This window comes from Podarcis melisellensis (genome assembly GCF_964234715.1).
Source record: "Podarcis melisellensis genome assembly, chromosome: Z".
Classification (NCBI taxonomy): Eukaryota; Metazoa; Chordata; class Lepidosauria; order Squamata; family Lacertidae; genus Podarcis; species Podarcis melisellensis.
The window spans coordinates 34661613-34679310 of record NC_138547.1 but is presented as its reverse complement, the minus strand read 5'-3'; the positions used below and the strand labels follow the sequence as shown (position 1 = coordinate 34679310).

The window sequence follows — 17698 nt, the reverse complement described above, 5'->3', positions numbered from 1 at the left end:
GGTGGAGTTTGTGTATTTAATTAAAATGAAGAAGAATATTTACAGGTGTTCTTCTACTATGTTAATTTAAATTCAAGGATAAAGTAGAATTATTCATACAAACTCTCAGTAGAATGCTTCTGGCAGAAGACTTTATATCTATGTAATAAGTAACTCTTTGGACTAAGAATTGTGTTTGCTATGTTCACAGCTGTCTTTCAACAACCAGTGTCTGAAAACCAGTTAAAAGAAACTGGCCTTTTGGTTATGAAGTTTGTTAATGAATCACTTACAGAGGGCTGTTTGCTGAAAGGCCTTAATGTTTGTTAAAATGTCAGGGATCTCTTCTATGTGTATACACAAAAACACAGAGATGCTTAATAGTATTCCCAGGCTGTAAATCGTGCTAATTGTCACAAGTTGATAATGGAGAAGGGAAACTCCAGAGGTTTGATTTCTATAACTTACAACTGGATTTTAATAACAATAAAATGATTATAAAAATAGAGGAATATGTCTCCTCATCTTCTGTTACTCAAAGAGAGTCACATTTTAAAATATTAATATTCATATTATATCACATTAAGTCAAATAGGTGTTATTTTGGCAGGTTAACGTCTAATTGGTGAATCATAAACAGCACTGAATCTGCTATTTTTTGTCCCGGAATTGTTTTGTTTTTTTATTCACTTAAAAAATAAAGGTTCTGGAAAGAGTTGGTTGTAATGATATACATTGCACTTTGTTTAGGTATGCATGAATAATCTGAAGCTGACTCCATCAGGCTGGCTGATGAAGCAACATTATCTCACATGCTTTTGGTTTTGTTCTTATGCTAGCACTGACAAACAGATGCAACTTTACATCAATTATTCTTCTCATTTTTAATGTAGTTTTCGTATCTGGCAGGCTTTGATACAGTAACTTTTGATTTAACTTGATATCACAGTCTGAAAATGAATCCTCCTTGTCCTTAAAAAACAAAACAAAAAACCACCTTGTCAGGATTGTTGGCTTTTATGATTACAAGGGAGGATTGGAATGCAGCAGAGACACTTTATTTTCACTGCAGGAGCTGATAAATGTGCAATTTGCATCTCTTCCAGGTGGCATCATATGTATGCAGTTAGATCACACAGCTGTTGACTTAATTGGAAAATGGGTGTGGCTAGCAGGTGCTTTGGAAATCTGGGATGAAGAGCTATTCTCAATTCATCTCGTATTGTATTGTCTTCAGCAGGTTGGGGAATATGGATAATTTCATCAACGGCATCTGATTCCGTGTCAGTCTGTCTTCTCCCTCCACCCCTGGCCCAATATTGAGTATTGTCATGTGGAAGATAATAGTGAATATCTGCTTCCATAAAGTCCAAGTGATCACAGTTGTAATATAATTTTCTCTGAGAATACCCTTATTTTTTGTTTCTTGTACATAGGAATTTTACAAAGTTCTGACCATTTGGTAGACTAGTTGTTTATCCTTTTTCTATTTCTCTGTAGAGTCTAAGTCCTTGTAACGGAATAACTTTGATATATTCTATTGCAACACCCAGAAGAGCCTGCCTTTTGAGTAAATGTCAAAATGGTAATAGTCTTTCATCTTGTATGCTCAGGGACAAAAATGGGGAGTTTTTAGGAGACTAAATAATTTTAACCGGCTCTGAAAGCCTTTCTTATCTATTGTTATGTAGGAAGGGATGTTGTTGAAGTCTTCCCACAGGAAAGGATACATGCTGACTGTGACTGGGGTGAACAGGGTCCATTGCTTATGAAAGCAGAATTGTATATTGAAGAATTTTGTAAAAAGAGAAATCCTTATTTAAATAGTGTCCAGGTCCACTTGTGAATTGTTAAGAAAAAGTCATTGTAAATTGTTGTCTTTATTCATAACAAATGGACATCCGGCTGCAGAAATAAAAATTGCTTAGAAACAGGTCAAGCAGCAGTAAAGATATCACTAATTCTACTATCTTACATTATGTTCCCTAAGTTAATCAAGCCCCACGTATTTAGAGGTTTCAGGTGCATTAATTCTGTGAGAGAAGGTGTGTGTGTGTGTGTGTGTGTGTGTGTGTGTGTGTGTGTGTGTGTATGTAGAAGTTAAGAAGGAGAAAAAAGAAAAGGGAAAATCTGTGTTTATATTCAAGTTTTGATGTAGTCTCTGACTGCTGTTGAAATTTAACTGCCTTTTACAAATACTATTAGCTGGTTTGCTAAACCAAGCCTTGTTTTAGTGAGACCACATAAACATGTAGCCTATGGAGGGGAGCTCACAACTGCTAGTCTTTTTAATGGGAGCAGGTGGCACTGTGGTCTAAACCACTGAGCCTCTTGGGCATGCTAATCAGAAGGTCAGCAGCTGGAATCCGCATGATGGGGTGAGCTCCCGTTGCTCTGTCCCAGCTTCTGCCAACCTAGCAGTTCGAAAGCACACCAGTGCAAGTAAATAAATAGGTACTGATGTGGCAGGAAGGTAGATGATGTTTCCGTGCCCACTGGCTTACGTCACGGTGTTCCGTTGCACCAGAAGTGGTTTAGTCATGCTGGCCACATGACCCAGAAAGCTGTCTGTGGACAAATGTTGGCTCCCTTGGCCTGAAGTGAGAGGAGCGCTCTCACATTTGATTGGACTTAACCGTCCAGACGTCCTTTACCTTTTTTACCTTTAGTCTTTTTTAAAGCAACATTGTGCTAAGCTAAACCAAGGTTTGGCTTAGAATGACACCGAAACTGAGACTCGTGGTTAAACTCTTTCTTCACTAACTATTAGCTATAGCCAATGCTATTTTTCTTTTTTTAAAAAAAATGTTTAGGTATACTCTCATTTTGACTCAAGAAAATCACCATTTTATAGTTCGAATCGGGTAAAATAAATACAGTAAATGGACAAAAGTACAAAGATTCACAAAATGTTTAGGGGTATGTGTCCCCTTGTGTCCCCCTAAAAAAAAGTACTGGTTATAGCCAATAACAGTTGGGTAGACCAGGATTGGATAGCAATGTTTTTGAGTTATAGCTATCGTCAGTTGTTTGGGTCATGCTAATTACCTTGCTTCAGTGGACCTATCCTACATTCTTCTTTCTGTTTAGTCTTTATTCCTTGTCAGATCTCACCCACCTTCCCTTTCAAGATCAGTACTTGCCACTTCACCATTTTTCAAGTGAAGAATTGCATTTAAACCATCTCTCCATAGCTGCCTTTAAGTATCATGTATGTTAAGAAATAAACTTCATCAAAATATTCTCAGAGTTACTAGATTTCAGAGGAATCCTGTTAGCATTGAATTCTAGGGAGTTTTTTTTTAAGTAGGGGGAACAAAACACCTGGAGGAAATTTGCTTTGAATGATGAACAGGGGTATTATTTATATATTTCCTTCTTTAAAAAATCATTAAAAGGCTCAGAAAGATTGCTATTGTATTACAAAGTGCTGCATTTGGCCTTTCTTCCATTGTATTGCTTCACAGAGGGCACCTCCCTCCCTTCCTCTTAGGAACAAAATCTTTATTCTCTTTCCCATGAGTTACCTGAAAGAGTCAGAACTGCGCTCTATGCAAAAGCAGACAGAGCTCCATTCTGATATGACCCAGGAGCAGTTCTGACTGTCACGAACAATTCCTTCCTTGGGGATTTGGTTGCAGTGCATCCCTTCAGAATGCATCATTGCCCTTATTGTGTCCCAAACTAAATGGACACTTGTACTAAACAGGCAAGTGTGTGTGTGGGGGGGGGGGGGAGGCTAGCGGTCACATTGATTTTGTGAAACTTTTCCCATCTATAAAATAGAACTTTAGATATAGACTTCACATACTGCTCCCCCTAAATTTCAGACACAATTTTTATACAGTTGGAGGAAGCAGGCAATGCTACCATAACTTAGGTATTTAATGGTTCATAAGAATAATACTGTTAAACATCATTGTAGATCACCCTGAATAAGAATTCTTGTTGAAGAGAATTAATGATGTTGTATCCTGGCAACCTGACCGGGGTGGGGGTTGAGGAGGGAGAGAAACCACTTAACCACAGCTTGAATAATGTTTAAAGGCTAATAATTTTAACAAAGACTCTTCTACTCTCTTATTTTTGAAAGCCAACCATGAAACTGTCTAGAAAAAATGAAAGTAGAAAGCTATCCATTTTCTATTAATTTCTCTGTATACTACAAATGCTTCAGAATACTTCAACATTTTAATTAAGTGTGGGTAAAATGTTATGACTGAAACAGAAGGTAATAAGCCCACTTGTTTAAATCCTCTGCTTCATAAGAACAAGTTTCACGTATTATAAACATGAAGAAATTTAAGTGGTGCTGTACTGACCTCTTGTTCTATATTCCGGCTGCTTTTCTTCAGTTGCATTGTGATTTCATCATTCAGTGTTGAGTGCTGTGTGCCACGTACACTACATGCTGACTTTTCATATCTCTTGAACTTTCCACAACAGAGGGTTCATAAGCACTAAAGTGTTAGTCTATTTTCCAGGATACTCACTCCCTTTAACATCATTCTTTCCGCATGGAGTCATAAAGACAAAGGGAAATGGCTTTCTGATAGTCAAATATGCATTCGAACCTGGGGGTTCGAACCAGGCAACAATTAATAACATGTAGTAAAGTCTCTTAAAACTGAAACACCTACTTAAGAATGCTACCTTATTTACTAGCCATGAATGCTTAAGCAATTGTAAAACTTACATTGCTTTATGCTTCCCCCATCCCTTTCAGGAGGAATTTCAAAATACTAGGAAGCAAGCATGACAGTGCTGCATCATAATTTTATGAGTGGTGATGATCAGAGGTTTAGTGGTTCATAAGAATGCCCCCTTTTTATTTCATTATATCTATTTTTAAAATTAATATATCACCCTTGGGTATGTGGGATGTTAGGGAGGAATAGCACCTCTGGTGGGGGACATGTTGTACCCCCCTCTGGGGTAGTTTATCCACCTTTGGTTCCCACCCTGCACTCAGCTCTCACCCGTGGCCCCTAGAAGCAGTCAACATGCAACAGTGGCCACATCCCTGGAAACGACTTTGACTGGCCGGCTAAACCAGGTGTCTCAAACCTTTGGTGAGTTAAGGACTGCCCCAACTTGCAAAAAAGGGCTCTGGTGGATTGAGTAGACAAGTTGGTCCAGCACTCCAGAAGGTGAAATGAGGGGCAGATGGGGCTTGCCAACCTCAAGATGGAACCTTGAGATGGAAGATAACCCATCTCGTAGAAGGAAAGCTCCAATCCAAAACCTCTGCTGCCTTATGGCTGTACTCATTCATTAGAAAGGCTTTGGGAGTAAGCCCCAAGGAAAAATCTTCTACCAGTCTTTGCAGCCACAGCAGGCGCACTCCATTGTCTTTTGAGATAGACAGATGCCAGCAAAAACAAATATTAGGAATCTCATGGTGGTTTACAGCATAAATATACAAAATAATTTTTTAAAATAATAAAAACATGAACTAAACCAAAGCAATCCAGTAACCCTCCCTCCAACAAACAAATTTTAAAGGACATAGAATGTTAATCAGCCAAAAGCTTAGTTGAAGAGGAATGTTTTAGCCTTGCACCTAAAGATGTATAATGAAGGTGCCAGGTGAGCCTCCCTGGAGAGAGCATTCCACAAATGGGGAGCAACTGTAGAAAAGGCCTGTTCTTACGTTGCCACATTCCGGATGCTTCATTCATTAGCTCCTGTTCTGCCCCTCATAGTAAACTGTACTGCTCTAGGGTAGGATTAGCAGCATTTACTAGTGTGCCTTCCCAAAGTAAGTTGTCATGTCTTCAAAATGTAAAAGTTCATGATCCTACCAAATTAATAATTAATGACACATTCAACATGAAAAAGAAGCTTCAGGGGAGGCCAAAATGTTTTCTGAAATGCTTCTCTCCAGCTTCAATTTCATACTTGTTTATTGCAGTATTCAGTGAATCTTTCTTCCCATACAGTGGTACCTCAGGTTACAAACACTTCATGTTACAGACTCCGCTAACCTGGAAGTAGTACTTTGGGTTAAGAACTTTGCTCCAGGCTGAGAACAGAAATCCGGCGCTGGATGCATGGCGGCAGCAGGAGGCCCATTAGCTAAAGTGGTACCTCAGGTTAAGAACGCTTTCAGGTTAAGAACCGGAACGAATTAAGTTTGTAACCAAAGGTACCACTCTATACATAAAAACTGCATCTTCCTATACAGGGATACCTTGGGTTACATACGCTTCAGGGTACATACGCTTCAGGTTACAGATTCCGCTAACCCAGAAATAGTACCTCGGGTAAAGAACTTTGCTTCAGGATGAGAACAGAAATAGCGCGGCGGTGGTGGCAGCGGCGGCAGCAGCAGATGGCCCCATTAGCTACAGTGGTGCTTCAGGTTAAGAACAGTTTCAGGTTAAGACCTCCAGAACGAATTAAATACTTAACCCGAGGTATACATAAAAAATTAAGGTTGTTGCCATGCTGTGCAGTTCACAGGGGGTGGCCTTGTGAACTCCAGCCTGAGGACCAGTAGGCAGGAGATTGATGAAGCAGCTTTGATGGTTGTTGGCCAAGAGACACTGTTTAATGGAATGGGGAAAGCCATTCTGTGACTTGTGAAGCACCCAGCATTAAAAGCAGTCGCCACAAAATTTAACAGAGGGAGGAGAGGTTATTCACAGAGCAGTTTGACAAGCTGCTCTGTGAAGAGCCTCTTCACTTTAAAAGGGGATGAGGCAAGCTGTGAGGGGAGGGAGAAGAGCTTGGGGTAAGCTGTGGGGAAGGCTGGTGGTGGGAGATAGGTGAGGTGGTAGGGAAATGGTCAGATGTGTGGGGAAGGCGTTAGCAGATAGATGAGAAGGGTGATTAGGGAAAGCAGGGGAGGCAGTCTCTAGTAGTAGCATATTTATGCTTGAAAGCTAGCACTTTCTGATAACAGTCATGTCCTTACAGAGTCTATGAGGTTTTACTGTATAGTGATGTCACTAAGGGAAATGAAGCTATTTCAAAGGGAAGGCATGACTTTCTGAATATGACATTTTCCTCACTTGAATTAGTAGGGCCTTATCACTGGGTCTTTTAAGGTAGGGCCTTTTCATTGTCTCCCATTCAACATCATGGGAAGTGAAGCTGTATCTTTTCCTCTGGGCTTTTGGAGGCAAGAATGAATAGTTCATTGTGGTCAGTGTGTTGTACCTGTTGTGCTCTTATGTTGTCCTCTCTTTATATTGAGTGTACTTTGTATGAATTTTAATTGGTTTTAGAAATATGTATTGGTATGTTTTAAAATGTAGTATACCAACCTAGGGGGACACGGGTGGCGCTGTGGGTTAAACCATCTTGGTTCTGCCCTATATGAAACATGCATAGTAAGATGCCCTAAAACGTTCACAGTACAGATGTTATCTTGATTCCTAAAAGCATATGCTATTAAATAGGTAATGCAAGCCTTTCCAGCCAATTAGATTTGAAAACTTTCTTTTGACTGGAATAGTGATTTAAGACTTTTCTTTATGGGAACAGATAGGCACTGTTTGTTTGCAGCTGTTTTGTAACCCTGCAAAAGACGCGATTAGTGGCAGTGTTAAATCAATAAGTATTTAATGGTTCACAGTGTGACAAACTTACCTCATGATAACCTGAACTGTCATCCAGAGAATATCAAACTGTATCTTCTTCTGCTGAATGAGAACCAATTTTGGGTGTGTGGAGGTGGGGTGTGTGTGTCATTTCTCTCTGTCTAACCTTACTTGATTATAGAGGTATTCTTCTGTGTTGGCAAAGCAGTTGCTAAATGTACTTCATATCAGTTTGGTGAATGCATCTCACTATTGCTACTTACGTTTTCATCTATCACAGCTGAATAGTTTCATAAATGTATCCTGTAAAACAGAGGTGGAAAACTCTAGTCCATGGGCTCACCAATTAGGCTCACCAGGTATCCTCATTTGGCTCTCAAGGCTGTTTAAGCCAAGGCCACCCAGATGTCTTATCACCTGACATCATATGACATCAGCTAAGCCATGCCCACTTGTTTATCAGCTGTCATCAAACAGTGGTGAATTCAAGCCATTGCTGTAAAGAAAAGTTCCTTTGCAGCTGCGGCTTAACATTATTATTTGAATTTTGTACCTTATCTCATCATGCTGCTGAGTATTTAATGGGATAAGGTGCCCAATTCAAAAATTCAAACATCACCTAAGCTGAAGTTGTAGCTGCACACTCCCAACTGAACCTTTGTAGCCACAGCTTTACATTGCCTTGACTTTGTTTATTAAATTTATACACCACAGTTCCTCCCAAATTTGTTAGGGGATTGACTGTTGATGTGATTTGAGGAGGGTTGGCTATAGTCTTCCAGCCAAAAGTTGTTCTCCATCTCTGCTGTAAAATTATACCACTGTATATATATATTTTTTGCTGTACTTTCCCTTATGAGAGTAGAGTAGTCAAACTGGGAGATCAAAAATGATGGTTTGTTCATTTGTCCCACTGGGAAAGGAAATTGTTGATGGCCGCAGGTAGACTCTGCTGTGAGAGAAATGCTCCCTACCTCATAACATTATTTTTTAAAAACTAATCCATCCTTCATCAGAACATATGGGGGGCACAACATAAATAGAAATTTAAAATACAGAATCAAAACATAACAGATAAACAATACAATAATAAAGACCAACACAGTGAGACGTCTCTGGATGCATCTTTGATGGGGGGGTGAGGTAGTTGTTTGGAGTTGATGGCATTGTTCTAGACTAGTATCAACTAATGAATGATCAAACTAGTATTTTTATAGTACTATTATATTTGAAGATGAAGATTCAGTAAAATTGTGTTAGTCAGTGCAGACAATACTTCTTCCAAAACACGTGCCAATCCATAGGTTAGCAGTACATCACAGAATCTATATCTGGAGGTGACTGCATGTGTGGAAGGACATTGCTCTGCACTCATTTATGATATCCTGGATGATGTGTCTTTTATACTTTTTCATCATAAATTGTGTCAATTCAGTTTCCCTGTTCCTGTAACTAAATTTGTTTGGAAGCTGTTATTGGCATGGGATATTGTGAATCTGAGTTTTGATTCTGAGATCTTAGTAATTATAAATGTAAGCTACTATTCTACAAATATCTGACAACTGAGTATTTGAACGACTGGATATTCCTGTACCTCAAAAATTGCTATATAAAACAGGCATTTTTGGTTAACAGTTCAATAACCCCTGCCTTTTGCTATATGTGGTCACTGTTGGTGACAATGTTTTGCTTTGTCTTAATGTTAGAAGAATTAAATCATGCAAAGGTAATGTTTAATGGTGTTCAGTAATTGAGTTAATGATCAAGTGTGAGACACATTAGGTATTGTGCAGCTGTTAATTTTCAAAACCCATGTGTTTCCAGATTTTGGGATGAGCTAATAATGAAGTTTTGCTTAATTAAGTCTCTGAACCATTACATTCTTGTGGGTTTTCCTTATCACCAGAACAATTGGATGCATTTAATTTCCTTCAAATTTTTGGCTTACCTTGGTTAATGTCATTGTTTCTTGTGCGGGCACCAAGCAGGTGTCACAATAAAATTATCATTTCAGGGGAATACATTAGTTTACAGGTGTAGGCAATGCAACAATAGATCCATCTCTCAGCTGCACATGCAGTACATAGCATTAAGAGTACAATGGAAAACAAACTCTTACAGCATGTTGCATCAGCTTTTCTTCTCCTGCTTTGATAAACAAATACGTTATTGCTCACAAAATAGATCACGGTATTAAATGAAAACAAAATATTGGTTGCTTACCAACAGGTTTAATTTAGATCCTGTATTTGACTTGTTTTTTTAAGCATTTAACTCTGACTTTACCGACACCTGAACCATTTTTCATTTCTCTTGACCATGTTCCAATTAATGTGTGGCCTCATTGAAAAAATAACATAGGGATTGGCATTGCCTGGTTGCAACCAGTAGGAGGCTCTGATGTGCTGAAGAAATTGTGATAACACTTTTGTTCTCTCAAATCACTGATGTAGATGGGCAAGGGCAATAGAGCTACCTACACATCAGCTTTAGACAGTGCCTGTTGGATTTGCTCTGAAGCAGTTCATTAATCAATTTTAGCAATGACATTTTTTTTTATTCCACAACAAAGTTGAAATGTCACTGTTCATGTTTCATGCAGGTTTTCGCCATGCACATGATGGGTTGATCTCTGTTTATTAATGGAAATTCTTAAGTTTAACATAAAAAGCACAGCCATGGAAATATTGTGAAAGTTTAAACAGTTTGGGTGTAGAAGCTTTGCTTCTGTTAGGTCTGCACATACTGATAAATGTCCCCTTTGTTTAGCAGTTAAAAAGCCTGTCGAGAATACAGAAGAAAAGAAGGTGTCTCTGCCTAAGAAAAGAGTTAAAGAGCTACGGATATTGGATGGGAAGACTGCACAGAATTTGTGTATGTAATAGGTTTTTCATCTTGCACAGTCCTTGTCTGAGCCTAAACCTTAAGGGTTTTAAAAAACTTTGTGAGACCTTTCTGTTGTCATTCATTTGATAGTTAGAAAGAAATGTCTTAATGTAGAAACTGTTGCCTGACAAGCATTGCTGTCTTCATTAGCTGTGGCTCCTTGGACTGCATGAAATTTGAGGTATTAGCTAATGTTATCTGGGAGACTGTGACTCTGGACATCAGCAGTAGATGAAATTATGTTCAAGAGTACTCTGATTCAATAAGGTAATGATGGAGTGACCTGTTTCATAGTTAGGTCAAACTTGAATGCCTAGGAGAAAGAACACTCCTGTATACTTATGCCTCTCCACACTTACCAGAGCCAAGAATCTTCCTGTGCTGTTGACCATAAACAGTGTCTGAGGACACTGATGTAACAACAAAGGTATTATTTAAGAGGCGTGGAAGTCATTTGCAATCCTAGAGTTGTCATAGAGCTGGTTCCTCTTTCATCAGGACCCGTATTTAGTTTATTTAATCAGAGTGATGCATCTTTGTACTATAACACGGGTAGCACTGTGGTCTAAACCACTGAGCCTCTTGGGCTTGCTGATTGGAAGGTCAGCAGTTCAGAACAATGTGACAGGGTGAGCCCCGGTTGCTCCGCTCCTAGCTTCTGCTAACCTAGCAGTTTGAAAGCATACCAATGCAAGTAGATAAATAGGTGACAGGAAGGTAAATGGCATTTCTGTGTACTCTGGCACTCATCACAGTCCCCCGTGTATCAGTAGCAGTTTATTCATGCTGGCCAATGACCCGGAAAGCTGTCTGTGGACAAATGCGTGGCCTGAAAAGTGAGATGTGCACCGCACCCCATAGTCATCTTTGACTGGACTTAACCGTCCGTCTTTTACCTGTTACTATAAGGTCATGTTTTTCTCCACCAGGCCTCACCCCCACTCCAAGACTTAATCTGGCCTGACATGAGCATTTAGAGTTTACTTAAATGCAGAAGTCTCACTTGTGTGTAGATGAGTTTATTCCCATGTTGGTGTGCACAGTGGATTAATACTTAGTGTCTCACCATAAACCCTACTGCCCCTTCCTCAAACAAAAGCCTATGCTGTAATCCTATGCCCACCTTATGTGGGAGACATGCCTAAATACCAATCATACTTAAGGTATTTTTTTATTGGAATGATTTTTGTTGTCGTTTAATTGATGCTTTTCCAATGACAATTTTAACGTAACAAAACAAAGTAAAAGTCATTTCCATTTGACAGTAGACTCTGAAATAGTGGTGTTTCATTTCAGCAATTTTCCTGGGATCTTTCCGTATGCCTTATGAAGAAATAAAATATATTATTCTAGAAGTGGATGAATTAAAACTGAGTGAAGCACTGATTCAGGTAAGTTAACATAGCTTCTCTTAGAATCACAGTTTAAATCATCAGAATGATAACCTATTCAATTATCCATAGCTTGGTAACATGTTCTTATTTTTATTATGTACTTTGTGGTATTATTCTGTATTTTTATGCTGTGAACCACTCTCAGATCTTTGGATAAAGGGTGGCATACAAATATAATAAATAAAATAATAATTAATAATTAATATTCACTATAGTGTGGTATGGGGTTAATGACATCACATACACCAGGGGTTGCCAATGTAGTGCCTTTCAGAAGCTGTAGAACTACTATTCCCATCATTCCTGGCCATTAGTGATGTTGGCTAAGACTTGTGAGAGTTAGAATCCAATTAGTATTTCTGCCATGGTATCTATATGAATAATAAATATCTGGGGGACACCACATTGGCTACCCCTGACATACCTGCTATAGGGAAACTGATTCAGAACGGAGCTGCTTGTAAACTTTAAATGTCTTAAATTAACACTATGATTGACCTAGATGTGTGCTCCACTTGAACCACTGTGTTGCCATCTGTAAATTTTGAAATATTAATTCACAGTGTTCATTTGAACTACATCAGAGGTGAGTAATCTATAACCCTCCAGATGTTGTTGGATTCCAACTCCCATTTGGCCCAGCCAGCATGGGCAGTAGTTTGGCATCGTGGGAGTCGGAGTCCAGTAATATCTAACAAAAAATAACCAATTTGGCTTATCTATTCAGCAGAAGTTGCTTATTTCTCCACTCCAAATGCTTTCTTCACTCTTTCTGGAAAGCCTAGGACTGTTTTAAATGGGTTGTGTCCAACTAAGTTCTGCTCAAGTTCTATACAAATCGCCCAACAATCCTTTTAGGAACAAATTTACAGATTAGATTGCTAATTTTATTTTAGTGGGCACTCATGTTTCAAGTTAAAAATATCTCCTCTTTGTTTGAGACCTCATCATATAGGGCAATTGGGGCAGTTAATTACCCTTTTAAAATTTGTAAACCTTCCGTTAATCTTACATTTTGTTCTATACCTGCTCCCAGTTTCTGATGCTTATGATGAGAGTAAAATGCAGAAGCCTCCCCTTGCATGCAGCCAGTAGATGTGCCTGCTCATTTAAAGATAATTTCAGGATGATTATGCAAGCACAAGCCTCAAAATGATTGGCTCCTGTGGCTTGCAAATGTCCCAAGTCAAAGGATACAAGCATGAAACTCCCCCCCCCCCAGCAATTTGGTGGAGGAAGTAGAGGGGTTAGAAAACATGATGGGGCTCTCCCCCTCTTTTCCTTGATGCTTTTTTTCAGAGGAGAGTGCAGGAAAGAGAATCTTTCATATTTAAATACTGGACTGCCAGACGACTTTCCTTGTGTTTTAGAAATAAATTTATGGAGGTTCAGAAATCTTAGTAGGAGGCAACATGCTACACAATAAGAACTATTTCCAAATTGTCATCATGTTGGGATTCCTAGTCTCCTTAAAATAAATGAATGAATGGTCCACAGGCCTTCACATATAAAGTTCCAGACAATAAAGTGAAAGGCAGTTGACTGCAAAACCCACTAACAATACATTGTTATTGCTAAAAATTAGAACAAAAAATAACCAATTTGGCTTATCTATTCAGCAGAAGTTGCTTTTTTTTTGAGGAAGCTTGAAATACAAGCTTTGTAACTAAATCAGTTATATAAGATTAGATCTGTTTTCATTTAACACAAATCCAGAATTATTGGCTTATCATTTATTTATTTATTTCGCAAAAGGGTAGCATGTGGTCTGATAGCTTTCATCTTACTCCTTCCCTGGCATGAGCAGGATAAAGAATGAAGCCTTGGTTTCATGTTATATCTGAACCAGGGATGAATAAGTGAGCAGCAAACCATTATTTAAGGTTGGTTAGCGATTGCATGCTAGACATGTCAAAAAGGGCAGGGCCAAAACCACCCTAACACATCCATCAATCCATTCATATAAACATACAACCCAACATGCAATACATTACAGTGGTGCCTCGCAAGACGAAATTAATTCGTTCCGCAAGTTTTTTCTTCTTGGGAGTTTTTCGTCTTGCGAAGCACGGTTTCCCATAGGAATGCATTGAAAATCAATCAATGCGTTCCTATGGAAACCGCCTTCAGACCAGGTCCAGGGACAGTCTGTCCCCCAACCTCTTCTGAAGGCTGGGGGGGGGGACAAGGGCTTTTCTTCCCACCCCCAGCATTTTAAAAAACCCCGGGACAGCGGAGGACTTCTCTGAACCTCTTCTGAAGGCCGGCGGGGGGCGAAAGTCTTTGCTCCCCCCTGCCTGCCTTCCTGGGAGAGTGGAGAAATGCAGCGTGTTTCTCCGCTATCCCGGACGGCTTTTGAAGGCAGGCGGGGGGGAGCAAAGACTTTCGCCCCCCGCCGGCCTTCAGAAGTCCTCCGCTGTCCCGGGGTTTTTTAAAATGCTTCAAAAGCCGTCCGGGATAGCGGAGAAACACGCTGCGTTTCTCCACTCTCCCGGGAAGGCAGGCAGGGGGGAGCAAAGACTTTTGCCCCCCGCCGGCCTTCAGAAGAGGTCCAGGACCTCTTCTGAAGACTGGCGGGGGGCAAAAGTCTTTGCTCCCCCCGGCTGCCTTCAAAAGCCGTCCGGGATAGCGGGAAGTGCTTCCCTGCTATCCCGGACTGCTTTTAAAATGCTGGCGGTGGGGAGCAAAGCCTTTCGGCCCTCGTCGGCCTTCCTGGACCTCTTCTGAAGGCCGGACGGGGGGAAAGGCTTTGCTCCCCACCGCCAGCATTTAAAAGAGGTCCCCGGAGATTTCCCTATGGGCTTTCTTCTTGCGAAGCAAGCCCATAGGGAAATTCGTCTTGCGAAGCAACTGGCAAATGGAAAACCCTTTCGTCTTGTGGGTTTTCCGTCTTGCGAGGCATTCGTCTTGCGGGGCACCACTGTACACACACAGAGAGAGAGTGACTTAATGAGATGTTTTGAAGCTTCTTGTTTGAGACAAGAAATCTATGCATTTATATAAACATACAACCCAACATGCAGGACATTACACACACACACACACACACACACACACAGAGTGCAGATCACACACACACAAAATATGATTTGGCATAAGGCAGCCTTCTGTGCTGTCTGTACCAGTAGATTTAACTAAGAGTCATGGGTATAATAATTGGGAGTATATTGATAAGAACTTATGTATGTCATATATCCTTAAATTTGTTAAGTATCCAATCTGGGTACATTATGATGGGTTTTATAATGAAAAATCCATGTGTGACCAAGGCTTGAGTGACTTAATGAGATGTTTTGAGACAAGAAAGAAAGGTTACATTTTTGTATGCAAGAAAAGGCACCATGGTTCAATATCTTCACTTAACTAACCTTTAAGTGTGCAATTAACATTTAAAGAAAATAAAAGTTTGTGGAATACTGTTGAATAATTGCAAAAATGTGGAAAGTAGTTAAATGTCTCAGTTCTGTTTAACAGACAGTTTTTTAACATCACAGTGCTGACATGCCATAAAATTAGAGCTATGAGGCATGAACGATTGAATACAAAGTTTTTTAATGCTGTCACAAACACTTTCTTTTGACTATCCTGTCTAAAACTGGATCAGTAAGGTGCCACTTGAAATGTGATTCTATGCAAAATATTGTACTGTTCTGTTATGCTGTTAATGTGTTAATGGGTGCATGTATGGTATGTATTAAAATTAGAACTGGGGACAACTGTCATACCTTCATCGTAATGAAGGTTGCTTGTTAATCCAAGGTTGGTATTTTTTGTTTGCCTTCTGCATAGTTTTATAAACTAGCCTGCAGTCTAATGACATTTCCATCTAGCATTTACATATGGAAACAGGGAAACTTCCTTGGAATATTTTGCAACATAAGGTGTAAACAAAACTCACTCAATTCTGATCAATGTCAGAATCAGATGTTCTTAAGAACAGTTTAACTTTATACATACAGATCCAATAGCTGTTCCACTGAAATGGAAATAGAAAAAATGAATCTGGGTAGCATTTGGTGAAATGTTAGGTTATGGTGGTTGACTCTGATAAAGTGATTTTGCTACCTCTTGCAACTTTGTGGTGAAGGAGTCCCTTGCTCCAATAAATGGTAGTAAGAAAATACACCATGCTTTAGAGGTGATGGCGAACTACATTTTCACCACTATTTAGAGGAATGCTTTGCCACAACAGCATTGTAGTAGAAAGAAAATTCAGTGAATGCCACATTAAAATGATCATAAAAATACTCAAAAAAGTATTTTGAGTTTCTCCACAAACTTTGATAGCCTCTACAAACAGCACATGTTTATTTTAACATGTCTATGTGGCAAATCCATGTGTGACCAAGGACAGAGAAACAACAAATGTTTGTAAATATAGTGTGGGCACAGAGCCAGACATGCTCTTCAGGCCATGTTCATTGTGTATGTGCAGTTGGAAAGTTACAATTAATACTGAAAAACGAATATTAATCTGGTTTTAACTAAACGTAAATGCATACCTCCCCTACCATATTCCACCAGTCCTTGTCATGCAAAGCGTAAAAGTGTTCCTGTGGTTTTTTGCTTTTAGTTTATAGTCCTGAGAGAAAGGCCTGTGATTCATTTGCATTTATTAGGAATGTGCATTGGCTTTGTGTGTACCCCAATAACAAGACAAAATGGAATGATTTATGGCAGACTCTTATATTCTTGAGTTGAATTGCACTACTAACAAGGCATGTTGAGGCGGATCAGGGAATTCCTCTACATCTTTTCTTTTCTGAGAAATGAAACCAACATATTGGGGAAACACACAGAGCTCCAAAGGGGAGAGGTGCTGAGAAAAAGGGAGAAGGTGGAGATATTTCCTTTTGGTGGATAGATCACACTATTAACAACACTCAATTTTTCAATTCAGTTGTTGTTAGTGTTTGCTTTGAGAACGGGGTGTGAACAGTGGAGTCACACCATTGGGGTTGCCTGTTACTTTCCCAATCATTTTTTCTCCTGAAAAACAATTTTAAGATTTTATTCATTGAGAGTGCTTCCAGGAACATGGAGGGTACCTTAATTATACAGTTTTCAGACACGCTGAAGACTTACCTCTTTACCCTGGCTTTTGACACTTTTGACAAGTCTATCTTTTTAGGACCCACCTTATTTTTATTTTTATTTTATTATAGATTTTTTAAATTGTTTTTAATGCTGTAATCTTACAGTGAAGGTTAGGTGATAACATAATTATCAGCAACAACAACAATTATGTGGGGCAATCCCTGTATGGGACAGCTGCATATTCCTGCATTGCAGGGGGTGGACTAGATGATCCTCAGGGTCCCTTCCAGTTCTACAATTCTGTGATTCTATGATTGTTACATAAAGTAAATTTGACTAAAACAATAGATTTTATACAGAATCATAGAATTGTATAGTTTGGAGTGATCCTGAGGATCATCTATGTATCTTTATTACAGAACTTTCCAAACGGTGTGTCGGCTGCAGTGTGTAGGTGTGTTGTGTGAATGCTTCCCGTAAGCCTCCCAGGGCTGGAAAGGGGTTAGTTTAACCTCTGGTTTGCTAGTAAAACTGAATTACTGTGTTGCAAAATGATGCATGTTTAAAAGGTGTGTCACCAACATGAAAAGTTTGGAAAGCTCTGCTTTATTAAGTTGAAGCTAGTGATGTTAAATTCTTGAGAACAATTTTTTGGAGAATAGTCTTAATTAATGATAACATTAGAGAATTTTCATTTAAAATAGGAGAATATTCATTTTATTGCATTGAAAATGATATAATTAGTTAATATACATGTTTATTCATAGGCAAACTTGTTCAGATGGCAACCAAAAAATGGAACGATACTTTTAATCAATGGGGCAATGCAGTGAATTCACATTCTTTGATTTTTTG

At 39.2% G+C, this 17698-nt stretch overlaps 1 protein-coding gene across 1 annotated transcript in view; it reads left to right on the top strand.

Annotated features, from left to right (window-relative positions):
• The window catches only part of DIAPH2 (diaphanous related formin 2), a 346935-nt gene that overhangs the window by 115359 nt on the left and 213878 nt on the right, over nucleotides 1-17698 (top strand). The window contains exons 19-20 of the mRNA XM_081897572.1: nucleotides 10296-10400; nucleotides 11709-11803. Coding sequence (XP_081753698.1) covers nucleotides 10296-10400; nucleotides 11709-11803 — 200 coding nt within the window. The remainder of the gene's footprint in view (nucleotides 1-10295; nucleotides 10401-11708; nucleotides 11804-17698) is intronic.